General features: G+C 43.2%; 2 protein-coding genes across 2 annotated transcripts; one reads left to right on the forward strand and one right to left on the reverse strand.

Moving 5' to 3' along the window:
- Positions 1-1,163: 1,163 nt before the first annotated feature.
- Positions 1,164-2,201, forward strand: LOC107280835 (uncharacterized). The gene has a single exon (XM_015782062.3). It carries the CDS (start codon positions 1,218-1,220, stop codon positions 1,908-1,910), a length of 693 nt encoding a protein of 230 aa, XP_015637548.1. The 5' UTR covers positions 1,164-1,217; the 3' UTR covers positions 1,911-2,201.
- Positions 2,202-6,474: 4,273 nt separating this feature from the next.
- On the reverse strand, positions 6,475-13,550 carry LOC9271911 (small heat shock protein, chloroplastic). The gene is made up of 2 exons (XM_015782094.3): positions 13,259-13,550; positions 6,475-7,189 (listed from the first exon to the last, which is right to left on the reverse strand). Exons 1-2 carry the CDS (start codon positions 13,485-13,487, stop codon positions 6,663-6,665), a joined length of 756 nt encoding a protein of 251 aa, XP_015637580.1. The 5' UTR covers positions 13,488-13,550; the 3' UTR covers positions 6,475-6,662.
- Between the last annotated feature and the right edge of the window lie 952 nt (positions 13,551-14,502).

The following is a 14,502-nucleotide window of genomic DNA, read 5'->3' on the forward strand; positions in this document are numbered from 1 at the left end:
TCGCAAAATTATAGGTCGGTTAGGTGAAATCGCAAGTTTAGTACTATGTCGAACATCCGTGGTTCGACAGGGTACCTATCGAACTGCCATGTCGAACTGGGGCAGCTCGACAGATTGAAAAATAATTTTTAAAAGGAGAAAACACACTGTAGCGCCAACCATATCGAACAGGTTGCCCCGTCGAACTTTCCATGTTCGATATGTCCCTGCCATGTACTGTGGCACGTACTTTTTTATTTTTTTTCTTGGATCAACTACCCTATCGTTCGACAGGTACCTGTTGAACTGCACTGCAGTTGTTCGACAGGTTCCCTGTCGAACCTTCGACAGGGTGCTAAACTTGCGATTTCGCCTAACCGACCTATATTTTTGCGATTTTCCATTAAAATCGTATTATTTTCAAAAAAAATTCTTCTTTATGATGCGAGAAAAAAAAGACATGATCTACTACAAAAGAAGGGGCATATATAATATAAATTTGTATGATTTTACATAGGTGACTTATAAATCATGTGTACATTCATTACTTTATTTATTACGTACATTTTAGCAAATACAGTACAGAATACTAGTACTAGCTAATCACATTTCATTGCTGTAGTATCACACGGTTCCTGAAGAAAAATTAAACCAACTATTCGTATATTATTTTATTTATTTACGGATATTAAATCTTACCAATAGAATCTTCATATGTTAACACATCTCAATGTCCTATCATATCATTAGTGCAAGCTAAGCTAGTAATCTTTATATACATATTTGGTTTGTTCTCTTCACACTATTACTTTTCTTGACCTCTTTGGCCCCACCACCATTTTGCTAAACTAGAATAAATGCTTTCGTAATGCCATTTGCCCGTTTATCCATTTATTTTCTTAGATGATTAGTAATTATTTATTTATTATTGGATGTATTTAGTATACGAGAGAAATGCGTAGCTTGCTTGCTTGCCAACCACTTCTACCCCCTTGACCCAGGCACATCCCAACCGCACCCAACCCAGCAACCACCGTCTCGTCTCATTGGTGAATCCCACACATTTGCCCAACCACACATGCGCCCAGTCGTCTGTGTGTGTGCGCGTTGTATGTATCCCAAGCCCCAATCCAACCAACCACTTCCGCAATCTTCTTAACCAACCAACCAAGCAACCCACAACCAAACCATCCCCAACCCAAGGCCCCCAACCCCAAGAACCAAGGAGGAAGACGACGATGAAGAGGGAGGGATGGCAGCACGGCGCGGTCCGGGTCAACCGCAGCAAGCTTCTGCGGATCGAGGCGGCGGCGGAGAAGGCTGGGGAGGCGGCGGTGGTCGCGGCGCCGTCGAAGCCGACGAACGCGTCGAGGATCACGGGCAAGTGCCGGCGGCCGCGGTGCCGCGGGTGCCACGACCACCCCGCGGACAAGGCCCGGGACAAGGCGAAGGGGGCGCACAAGCTCCGGGCCTGCGACGTCGCGCTCAACCACCGCCTCGTGTCCTGGCGCGTCGTCGACAGCGCCGGGGCGTGGGCGGCCGGCACGGGAATCCCGGACTACAAGGGCGCCTCCGCGTCCGCCGTGCTGGCCTACCTCGCCGGGGGGAGCAGCTACCACGAGGACGACGACGACGGGGGCGCCCCCGCCCTGGAAGCCGCCCCGCCGGCCAGCGGCAGCGGCCTCTCTGACCTGTACGACCTCATCGTCGGCCACCACGCCGCCGCCCGCCAAGAGCCGGACACGGCGCGCGCCACTGACATAGAAGTAGCAAACAAGGACGGAATCGAGGAGGAGCCGGATCAAGATGCAGCAGCAGCGTCTGGTGAAGAGGAGGAAGAAGACGACATGGGCTTCTTCATGGTGGGGATCACAATTGCGCTGGAGTTCTCAGATGGGGAGGAAGACTGGATCGTGGTGGAGGAGATCTGATCCGATCTCGGTCAGTTCGATCAAGAATTGCAAAATAAAGAATGCAAGAGAGGTCATCCATCCAATCCAATCATCCATGTGTTGGCTCTGTATGATCCTGTCTCTCCCATCTGCTGGTGGTGTTCATATTATTGTTGCTCCAGTCGATTGTGTCCATGTGTATATGGTGACTTTTAATCATCGCTTAATTTAGTTGTGGTCAATTAATTGGTCATGGATTATGATGCATGATTCAAAACCTGAATTTATCTCATGTGTGAATAAAATGGAGAAGGGAACTATTCTTCTTCACTTGTTGGTTCTCGCTGCGTGATTTATACTGAATCTGTTGAATCTTAGTTGTGCTGATTGCTCTTCAATTTCCTGCTGAAAGTGCCATGTTCTGGAATCTGATGATGAGTTCATGGTTTGGGAGATAAAGGGTAAATAATTCAGTTCTTCAAGTGGCAGTTTGAGTTTCACGAAAGCGAGATGAAACATGGTAAGTAACATGGAAAAGGATGGTTCCCCCAATTCTTCATCTATGCTGCTGGCAGGATTCCTGTCTATCTTTCTTAATCTTGCTCCCTTTCTTGAAGTGTTTTTCTTTTTGTGTCAAAATCACATAACCACACCTAATATTTGGTAGCGTTTAAATTCATGGTTATTGTGTTGTATTAGCCTCTTTTCTGATCAAAATTGACACCCAAGTGGTGAACTTTTTCTGTGCCGAAAGCGTTGCTCCATGAAAGACAAGAGTACAAGACCCCTGCAATTTTGTACTAGTGTTTATTTTTTATGCGGGCAAAGCAAAGGTTTTCAACTTTTCACTTCAAATTCAGAAGTATGTTTCACCAAATTTCAGCAGCTATGTAGTCATTATCATCATATCATTTGATGGCGGTGTTTCAACGGTTGAAATGGAGCCGCATCTTTCTGATGAATGCGATTGATAAAAGGAATAGAAAACTTATGAATTAAGAATGCAGTTAGACATCACATACGAAAACCTATATCCGTACGCATGAAGGCAGGCAGGCAAAAGAAATTCAACTCTCTTTCGGATGTACACGGAGAACTTTCTTTCATCCAGATATCACACTGGCTCAAAAAACACGAAACCTATGAAGTACAAGGCCTTGTCCTGTTTTCAAATTTTATAAGCCTTGGTCCTGGTTAAAAGACACCCCTTTACTGATTTTATAGTATTGTCACAAGAATTTCACATAAAACATCTCAATTTCTACATGACTTTGGGAGGAAAAAAAATACATTCTAAACAGGGCTTAATATATAGAGCGCATGTCCTCCCAATAATTTTTTTTAGCACAGTTTGCTCTTTGTTGTTGCAGGTAGCTTCATTTTCTCAAACTTATGTTAATTGCACTAGCATGTGACGAAGTGACAAAATGCCACTGCTATCGGGAAAGCCAAGGGAGAAATTTTGTTCATTTGTGTCGGTACTGAATTGCACAAATTAGGTCTTGTAAACCTTAGCCAAGTTCGATTGGGCGTTCCGATGGGCCATAGAGAAACAAATCGAATGGTACCTCTGTGGAAAATAAAGTACAGTAGTTGTGTTTTATCTAGGGCGAGATAAGACTATAAGAGACCTTGGATTAAGAACTTGGCTAAGGTTTTATCTAGGGGCGAGACCGCGACATAAGACTATAAGAGACCTTGGATTAAGAACAGGGACGGACAAGAAAAAGGGCGTAGTATTTTTCCTCTTCTATATTGCTTTGCTGTTGTGCATAAGCATAACTGCATACAATGTGGGTGGGGGGACCTATATGAAAGGTGTGTGTGAAAATGCTGAAATAATGCAATAGGAATTCCTTGAAAAAGAAATATTCCACAAGACCAGCCTTGGAAACTTTCCAACACCATCATGCACGTTCCTTGTTGAAACTATCCTATTGCAAACACATTGGGCGAAAAACGGACCATGCGAACAAAGTAAAATAGCACACGTATGGTTTGTAAAAAAAAAAACCGTGAATATTAGGGAGGGACCTAATATCAAATAATAAAAAGGTGTGAGGGTGAGGATTCGAACTTAGGTCGTCTAGCCCACCACCTTGTAGAGCTAGTCGGAAGACCCTGATGTTTCTCGCACGTATGGTTTGTATATGTGTCGTGGCATGTAAAAAGAGAATTTTGAATAAGAAAACCCTACGAGAACAAAATCTTAATTATCATAGTCCAAGTTTAACCTTGGTGTGTTTTCCCAAATGAGGACAACTCATAAATACAAACAATACAACTTTTAATGAAATGAAAAACGACAATGTTGGGTTTGTTTTATTTGAGTTAGTTTTGTTTTCTAACATCTCATAACGTACTTGCCAAACGACGCCCTAGGGGTTTCAATCCTTCTCCTGAAATGAAAAAACCGATTTTGAACTTTTGTCAGTTGGGCCGAATCTTCTTCACCCAATCTCAACACTTTCCTCCACCTAAGCCATGGCACATTTCCTTTTTTCTTTAGGCCAGGCGACCTGCCTGTATTTTCTCATATGCTCTTCTCCCACTTACCAATATTTTCTTCCTCTCCTCTTTGAAAGAGTATACTCGCTCCATCTTAAAATAAATTTATTTTTTATCCATCCTATACATTCTAATGCAAAATTTTAAAAGCTATGAAACTAAAAGTCCTAGAAACCTTTACTTTATCAAATCTCAATATAATTATTTCTAACTTTATCCATTTCTAGTTAAATTATTCCATACTTTTATATAAAATCCTATAACTATCTAAAAAAATTATAAAATCCTATACAATGATTAGTAAATTTAGAATTATTTTAGATAAATAAAAGGAGCCAAAATAAACTTATTGTGAGAATGGATGGAGTAGTACTAATCTACGCTCCCATCCGTAGCCAAAGAAAAAACCAAAATTTAAATTTTCAAACTTAATTTTGAGATTGATTTTGATATATTCTCAACGTAATTTTTTTTCAGCATTAGCTTTTAAGTCATTAAAAACACATATATAAAAGTTTTACCTACAAATTAATTCATTTTTGTTAGCCAAACGATGGGGCCTTTAAAGGAGTGGTGCTTATGACCCATCGTACTCTTATCCCTCACTGTGATTTTTCCTTTATCGGACTCCTCACGCCAGATATAATTGGAGTAGATATAATCAAATATGTTAGAGAGAATCTATTATATACAACTTAGTTTGTTTTGATTTGCCATCGACATTATCTCTTTCTATAATATACCGGCGACTTTATCAATTATTCTACAATACGCCATTGGACTGGACATTCTTTTCAAAAATACCCAAAATACCCTTATGGACATACAAGGATAATAATTGATTTATCAAATTAGAAGTTTCAAAAAAATATGAAAACTTTTATGTGGCATTCTTACACAATATGGAAGTTTATATAGAAATTTCAAGTTTTTTACATTTATATTTTTTAAAAAATATATAACTTATCTGTTATATGCTATATAAAATACTTTTTATTGAATTTTTTAATATAAATCATCTTTCATACACTACATAAGATATTTTTGTGCTATTATCTCTCATATAAGCAATTTTTCTCTCATATACCACATAAAAAATATTTTTTTCTAAAAACTAAATATACCAGAAAAACTTGAAACATGTTTACACTTCTATGTTGAGTAACGAGACCACATAAAAATGTTCATATATTTTGTGAAACTTCTAATGAGATAAATCAATTGTTAATCTTTTACGTCTCCAAGGATATTTTGGGTATTTTTGAAAAGAAGAAACAACCCAATAATGTATTGTAGAACCATTGATAAAGTCGTTGTCAGTATATTATAGAAAGAGATAATGTCGATAATAAATTGGTGAACAATATGTTATTGTCACAAACAGAGAACAAGTTGAACAACACTCTGCTAGATGAGGCTCCTCTAATTGTGAACAACATTAAAACTATTGATTGACTTCCAGCAAATCAGGGCAGATCCAGATGCTGAGGGACTAAGGTCCCGTTCTTTTCTCCAACAAAAATTAGATGAAGATTAATTCTTTTCTCCAACAAAAATTAGATGAAGATTAAGATTTTCATAGCACGTTTTTCAAACTGTTAAACGATGTGTTTCGTGCAAAAAATTTCTATACGAAAATTGCTCTAAAATATCATATTAATCTAATTTTCAAGTTTGTAATAATTAAAACCCAATCAATGATACGTCAATACCACCTCGTTTTACGTAAAAAAAACTTAATCTTCATCTTTATCTTCAGGAGAAAAAAACACCACCTAAGTCTCTGTTGGATTATCACTTAGAGAAAGGGAAGATAGGAGGGGGAAGAAGAGGAAAAGAAGGAAGAGCAGGAGAGGCTGAAGAAGGAAGAGCAGGAGATGATAAGTCACTTTCTATACATTTCCCGATCCGCCCCTGCAGCAAACCAAGACCAAACTTCACTCATAACGCTATCTTAGAAGTTGCTCGTATTAATGACATTACAATCCATATCATTTTTTAGGTTGTCAAAGATGTGCACACGTTTGGTTTTTTAATCAAACTTTGATAAAAACATAAGGAATTTAACACTATCCTACAAAACATGGCAATAAACTTATTAGAATTTGGTAAAATTTATTTTGGCTTGAAGTACAATCTAAACAGTCCCTCGTAACCAAGATGATCACTCTAGTACTCCAGTGTCACATTACATGTTAAATAGAAAAGGAAGGAGAAATTAGTAGCACAGGAGGAGTGATCGGCTGTTCTCCTGCCACGTCACCGGAATCGGATCGCTAGTGGCTAGTGCACCTGGATGTTGACGACCTTGCCGCCGGAGGCCACCTTGGGGATGGTGAGGTAGAGCACGCCGTCCCTCACCTCCGCCGCGATCCGCTCCACCTCCACGTTCTCCGGCAGCTCCACCCGCGTCCTGTACCTCCCGAAGCTCGCCGCCGGCCACGCCTCCCCCTCGTCCTCACCGTCAGCCGCCTCCACGGCCTCCCCATCCTTGGCCGCCTTCTCGGCGACCACCACCAGCTTCCGGTCCTGCACGCTCACCGTCACGTCCTCCCTCGTCATGCCCGGCATGTCGTACCGCACCAGGTACGCCCCGGCGCGCTCCTTGATCTCCCACGGCGTCCGCCCACGCCTGTAGGCGGCTGTGGCGGCGCCGTTGTCGACGGCGCGGGCAGCTGCCGGCGCCGCCGTCACCGCGGAGGCCGGCACGACGAGCATGCGGTCGCTGTCGGCGTCGCCGTCCATGATGCGCTCCATGGTCCGCATCATCTGGTCCAGCGTCCTCGCCTCCGGGAAGCTGTCCCATAACCCTGCCCATGTTCGCAAATGGAGTAATTAATTAGCCAAGCCAATTCTTTTTTACAGTTTTAACACTCTTTAGAAATCCGTTATGTAAATTCAATTAGTGAATTATAAGTAATCGAAAAAACAAGCCAAAAATGATGATAGCTAATCTCCTCCACCCAAACTCATATTGTCCAACATTGCAAACCACAACAACATTCTTTTGCGACAAAAGATGGTAAATTTTTTTTTTGACTAACTCACCGGGGGGGAGAGGTTCCCCACCTAAATTGTCATTGCATTAATTAAGGAAGAAATGTCTTATTACATCGGATGAAGAGTCTGTAGACTAGAAGAGAAAACACCTTTCCAAACATCTATTACAAATCTATCATCAGGTGTAAAAGTTTCAGCCCATAGGGAGGATTCCGAAATTCCGCGTTGCAAGCATGAAGCAATTGAAGGTGGTCTTCCTCGGAATACAACATCATGCCTGTGGTTCCACAGGACCCAAAAGCAGAGCATGAAGAAACTCTGAAAATGTCTTGTTGGGATAGTTGCTGGTGCCTTTAGTTGGGACAGGTACTTAGTCTCATTGATGATCGGTTGGATATGAAGTGCTTGCCAGAAACTGATAGCAAAAGGGCAGTTGAAGCTGAGGTGATCTGCTGTTTCATCAGTGGTGCTGCATATGTCACAGGTTGCTGTCTGTACTATTTTCTTTTTCAAGAGATTCAATTTTGTGGACAGTCGATCTCTGACTAGAAGCCAAGCAAAGAGCTTGATCTTTAATGGCATTCTGCAGTCCCAAATGAATTTCCAATTTGGTGAAGGAAAGCCAGGCGGAGACCTTAAATCATAGATTGTCTTGGTTGTTAAATTGCCAAGGCGATTGTTGAGCCGAGTATCCGATTCATTTGTCAAGGAAAAATTCTGAAGAATGGTTTGCAGTTCTTGTAGGTCGTTTTGCGCTGCAGATGAAAGCCTAGGGGTGAGAATATCGTAAATTCCGAAGGATAAAATTTGCTCAACAGTGGCTAAGTCGTCAGTTGAATGCGAGAAGAGAGATTCAAACTGTGCTGCAAGAGTCATATTGCCAGTCCAGCGATCATGCCAAAAGGATGTTCTCGAGCCATCCCCAATGTGCACCGTAGTTATCTTGAAAAGCTCTGGCAGCAGTTTCTGAAAGACACTCCAGTGTTGACCTAACGGTAGAGATTTTAATAGTGATCTTCCATCAAATTCTTTCCAAATCCAATTAGTCCAGGAGGAATTGTCTGAGAAAAGGTTGAAAAGTCTTTTGAGAAGAAGAGCTTCATTTTGAGTCTTTAAACTTTTGATTCCTAGTCCTCCCTTTTCTTTTGCGGTACAAACCTCATCCCAGGCCACTAAACACTTTGCTCCGGAGCAGGTGTCATCACCGGTCCAAAAAAAGGCTCGTCGCCGTTTATCAATTGCTTCTATTACCTTTGGTGGGAGTTTGAACGCGGACATTGCATAAACTGGAACACTGCTTAGCACTGCATTAACTAGGATTAGGCGTTCGGCCTGTGAAAGTAGAGATGCCTCCCAGCCTGTAAGAAAACTATCCACTTTGACCACAATTGGTTGTAGATCATTGTTGGTGAGTTTATGCAAGGATAGAGGTAGGCCCAAGTAAGACATTGGAAGCGATTCCAGCTTGCACTGTAGCAATTCCGACAATGACGATTCCTTTGAACGGTCGATATGAAGGGAGATCATTGTACTTTTGGCAAAGTTGATTTGTAATCCTGTGGCTTTGGAGAATTGCAGCAAGGTTGATCTAAGAGCAAGAACATCATCCTCCTCTGCTCGGCATATCACCAGCGTGTCATCGGCGTACTGAATGGTCGCACATGGTCTGTCCTGATAGATAGGGTGCCGAATCTGAAAGTTTTTCTCCAGCAGTCGTTGCAGCACATCTGCCACTAGAATAAATAAATAAGGAGATAAGGGGTCTCCCTGGCGAAGCCCTTTTTTGCAGTTAATCCATTTTCCTGGAATTCCATTAAGAAGCACTGCCGACTTTGATGTTTGAAGTAGGCTTTTGATCCAAGAAATCCAATTGTTTGGAAACCCCCGGACAGCCAAGATTTGGAACAGGCTCGTCCAGAGAACTGAATCGAAAGCTTTAGCAAAATCTAGCTTGATAATGAGGGTCTTGCATTTCCTTGCATGGCACGCTTGTATCAGTTCAGTGGCATAAATTAAATTTTCAGAGATGCATCTACCTTTAAGGAAGCCTGTCTGGTCCAGATGAATCATTCTTGTCAGAACTTTTTGAAGCCTATTTGCCAAAACCTTTGAAAGAATTTTTACTGAGCAGTTTTGGAGGGAGATTGGTCGATAGCCATCTACTGTATTCTCCTTGCCAGGTTTTGGAATTAGAACAATGTGAGCTCTGTTAATTCTTTCCAGTTGGACTGAATTTGAGCAGAAACTCGCAGCCAGCTTGATAATATCCTCCTTTATAGAATTCCAAGCTGAATTGTAGAAGCTTGGTCCGAAACCATCCGGTCCCGGTGCACTGTTGGAGTTCATGCCTTTAATTGATGTTATTATCTCTTCCGTAGAAAATTGCAATCCTTGCGAAGCCAAAAGATTATAGTCTCGTTCATCTTCTGAGTATAGTGTTGACAGATCGAAGTCCCACAACGGCTGACAGTCGGACCCTAGAAAATGTTGGAAGAAGGAGTGCAGAAGCAGAGCTTTTCCATTGTGATCTGCAATTTCTGACCCATTGTGCTTGATTGATCTGATCCTTGAATTCCTGTAATTTTTTGATGCATGAGCCTTGAAGAATGCCGAATTGTCAATTCCAATCTTTAGCCGCTTGACCTTTCCCCTTTGTTTCCAGTATGCAACCTTGCTTTGGATGGCCTGAAACAATTTCTCCTGTACAAGATTTCTTAGGCAGCGTTCCCCATCATTCAAAGGTCTGAGTTCTTCAATATAGTCGAGGAGATCAATTGTGAACTTACAGTCTTCATTGAGAGAACTACGTTTCCTGTGTTCTTTCATCCAAACTTTGATGATAGATCTTGTCTGTTTTAGCTTGGCAGCAAGGCAAGCAGCCGGATCATTCATATTGAGCTGTTGTGGCCACCTGTGCATGACTGAAGGAAGAAAATCTCGGTCCAGCAAAAGATGATTCTCAAAGCGGAAAGTTTTCGATTTTGGAATGGAAGTAGAAGCAGTGAGAAGAAGTGGAACATGGTCAGAGGTGGTTCTAGTGCAAGAAGAGAGGGAGGTGTTTGGGAGGGTGTTGTTCCAAGCATTGTTGAAGAAAGCTCGGTCTAGCCTTGCCAGGACTGGAACTTCTCTTTTGTTCGACCAGGTGTATAGTCTGTCTGGAAGGGGTAATTCAAACAGGCTTAGGGAGTTTATTGTTTGGTTGAAAGCAGCTGCAAGACCAGTTGAAAAGTTTTGGGAGTTCTTGTCGGAAGGGGATCTAGTAAGGTTGAAGTCTCCTATGAGAAGTCTAGGGCCCTGGATTAGGGGATCTATTTCTAAAAGCTCATGAAGGAAGTCTTGTTTTTGATCAAGCTCGGCTGGTCCATAGATGTTGGTTAAAGAAAAGGACAGGTCTGTGAAGGTTGAGGTGAAGGAGATTGTCAGCGAGAAGTGTCTGGAGATGAAAGAAGTTTTTGTAAAGTCAGCATTCCAGGCAGTAAGCATGCCCCCTCTAGAGCCATAAGAACCCACAAAATCATAATTAGCGAGGTTAGGAGGTAGAATAGTTTTTGCTTTTTCAGGTGGGATGTTTTGAAGTTTAGTTTCCTGAAGGAGAACAAAAGACGGGTTGCAATCTGAAATCGAATTTTTCACAATGTCACACTTGTTTTTGTCGCCCAAACCACGAACATTCCAGCAAAGAACAGAGAAAGAACGATTCATGAAATAATAATAGGTTCACCGAAATAGCACATGGCAGACCCAAGAGCAAAAGGCCACAGCATCACATAATCCAGCTTACATGGAGTAAATAGACTGAAAGAGAACATAACGAAGGGAGAGAAGACACTAGAGAACTGAAGAAGAGCTGAAAGAACATAACAAAGGGAGAGAAGCAGACGCATGCTGGGCTTGTCCATCCCATTGAGGGTATTGATCACCATCAGTCCACTGACGAGAACACCTTTCGAAGCTGGGCAATATCGTGATCATTCAAACTGCAAGCAATAGCCAGATCTTCCAACGCTTTCGGAGTAGTCTTGAAGTTAAGGTCGAGCAGATTGTGCTTGTGTACCGCGTCATTGAGTTTGGATGAGCATTTGGCAAGTTGTTCCTTTAGTTTTTTCGCTCTGGCTGCTTTGGATTCCATTGAAATGTACAAATGTCCTTCTTTGGCCGCCAGTCTTTCGCTATATCGCCTCTTGACATCTGAATCAATTGTCCGTTTCTTCTGCCTTCTGCGTTTCCGGGCTGAAAGCTCATGTTCATTTTCAGTATCTGAGGGCACGAGGTCCTGGAGGCAGTCATGGATACTGGAGGGAGCAGAATGGATTGACGGAGGGACAAAAAATTCAGGTGTATCAGAGATTTCCTCAATGAAGACAGTGCTAGCTGCAGGCAGAATCGCAAGCAATCTTCCCCTGTTCTGAAGTCTTTGGTTGTTAGAGATTTGATTTGAAGGAGCCTGATTCAAGTTGCCCAACTCTGCCTCTGGTCCAACAGTTGGTCCTGAACGGGGAGGATCCAGCTGATGAGGGAATAGAAACTGTTCATAATGCTTAATGTAATTTCCATCTTCATCCACGTTCATGGCCAGCTCCCATGTTCTTAGAACCCTGACATAGACAGTGCAGACAATCCCCAAATTGTAGCGCAGCCGAAATCTAGGGCTCATCCTCTTGCCAGGATAGTGCAGAACAACAAGACGCAGAGAGGATTGTTCGTCCCCATAGAGGCATTGATCATCTACTTCCATCAGCTCGCCGTAATTTTCAAAAGCATTTCTTATCTTGTTAGGGAACAACATCTCTGGCGGGAAGTCAATACAGTCTAGTTCGGACAGCATAGTGTTGTGTTGAATGAAGCGAGCCGCACTGTCCTCAGGCCGTTCAAGCCTAACCAAGTGGCCTTCAGCTGTAAGATTCTCCTGGTGATCAACTGCAATGTCTCTGTCCTGACTGTGAATAAATCTTAGAGTCATTGCACCTCTACAAGCTGAGATGAGAGTGAACTGAAAACGAGGGTGAGCATCCTGCATTGCTTTTCGAATTACTCTGCCAGGGCATTCACATGGAGGGGTAACATAAGCAGTGGCGTAATGAGCAGTTACTCTCATGTCAACAAAGGGGATAAAGATATCAAGAATATCATCGTCACTGTCTCCTGATATGTTAACTGGATCTGGTTCCCCAAAAGCAAAGTCCTGCGCAGCAGTAGTGTCATCGGAAGTAATGACTGGCACCCGACCTGGAGAGAGTGAAGCAGAGTGAATAGATCCTTCTGGACTTAGACCTGCTAGAGCTCTTCTGATTTGCTCAGCAGCTGAGGGGCCACTCAATGTCGGAGGTGGCGATCTCGTGCTATCAGGATCCTGAGGTGGAGACAGAACTGGGTTGGCAGACAACTGTTCCGAACAGACGAAGATATCCCTAGGTTCCTGTGGGGGGACCGAGCTTGGCTGCCTCGAAGATGGACAGGCGCCGTACCAAGCGAGGAAACCTTTATTCTTGCATCTGAGACGAGGTGGCATACTGCTAAGGTTGACCGCTGGCGAGAGATCTTCGCTGACAGAGGACGGAACAACAACGGACTCAACAGTAGCATGAGCAACTTCAGCAACCGCAGCAGCTCTTGTAGGCATAACAGACACCAAGGAAACAGTCGCAGGTACCACTTCAGTTGAGACAGTCTCTAGATCATTAACAGCACATGCAAGAACTGGAACTAAGGCAGCCACTGAGATTGAACTATCTTGCACACAGACTAGGGCATTTCTTACGTCCGGTAAAGGAGAAGCAACAGAAGAAGTGACCGCATTCTCAAACCAAAAACCACACGAAGCTCAATTATGTTAACACAAAATTGAAGACAAACACCAAAAGAGCTTTTGCTATACGTACCAAATGGCGTGGTTTGGATGACTCTCCTCCTGGCGCTGGGAGTCCCCTGCTGCTGCCGCGGTCTAGCCTTTGAGGCCCTCTGCAGATGGTCCAGGCTCTCGGTAGACCCGTTCCTCATGGACCGTACTCTCACCCAGCATCTGCTGGGCCGGCACGAAGCGCCGGTCCATGAGAGCCTGCCTGCTCTAGGAGCGTGAGCCACTGGGGATGTGGTGAATGGTTGCATCATCCCGCTCCGATTATGGATGGCTTTGCTGGGAGTACGAGCGTTGACTTTGTGAGACGAGAGTGCAGAGAGATAGGCGCAGGGCTGTGGGGCTTTATATAGAGGAAGGGAAGGGATCGAGATGTGACGGGTGAGGGTTGAAGGGAGGAGAGTGTGGGGGGTTCTGGAAAATGGTTAGCCCGTTCTAGAACTATCGGGACATATCCTGGACTGTGGGTATATTTCCTTGTTTCTGTCTGCAGAGCTGGATAGTAGCAGCATATTTATTTAATTTTTTTGATAGTACTAGTATATTTTTGGATTGTTATGCATGTACTTGCGCTTGTGCATCACTGGTGTAGTCCGGTTCAGGGTGTGAAAAACCGCCGGTAACCGCGCGGTTACCGCGGTTACCGCCCGTACCGCGGGGGTACGGTTACCCGTACCGCGCGGTACGGTTTAATAAAATTCGTCCAAATTCAAAAATTTAAAAAAAAAGAAAAAAATAAAAAAAAATAGTGAAGGTAGTGCTTGATTTATATTGTTTTATGGTGAAGAAATTTCTCAAAAAAGAGTAATATTTATTCAAATTTGAGAGCAAAACGGATAATAAATTTGAAAATTGGAAAAAGAAAAAAAAATGGGCCGGCCCGTTACTGTGCAACCCATTACACATCGCGCGGTAACCGCGCCAAACCGCGTGGTTACCGCGTCAAACCGCGCGGTAACCGCGCCAAACCGCGCGGTTTGCCCGAATTTTTGAATTCAAATTTCGATTTGTAAATTTGTCGCGGTTTTGCGCGGTTACCGCGGTTACCGCCGGTAACCGCCGTACCGCCTGGCGGTAACCGGGCCCCCGGCGGTTTTTGAAACCCTGGTCCGGTTGAAGGCCCTCATTGGTAAGCCAAGAACTTTGGCGGATCAGCCAAAGTTGGTCTTTTCCCTTAAGGAAAAAAAATATTGATTGGTCTGAATGGCTTATTTGGCTTGATGACCATTTTTTTTTGCCCTCATCGTTTGGCTTTTCTTTTAATAAGCC

This window comes from Oryza sativa, chromosome 5, assembly GCF_034140825.1.
Source record: "Oryza sativa Japonica Group chromosome 5, ASM3414082v1".
NCBI lineage: Eukaryota > Viridiplantae > Streptophyta > Magnoliopsida > Poales > Poaceae > Oryza > Oryza sativa.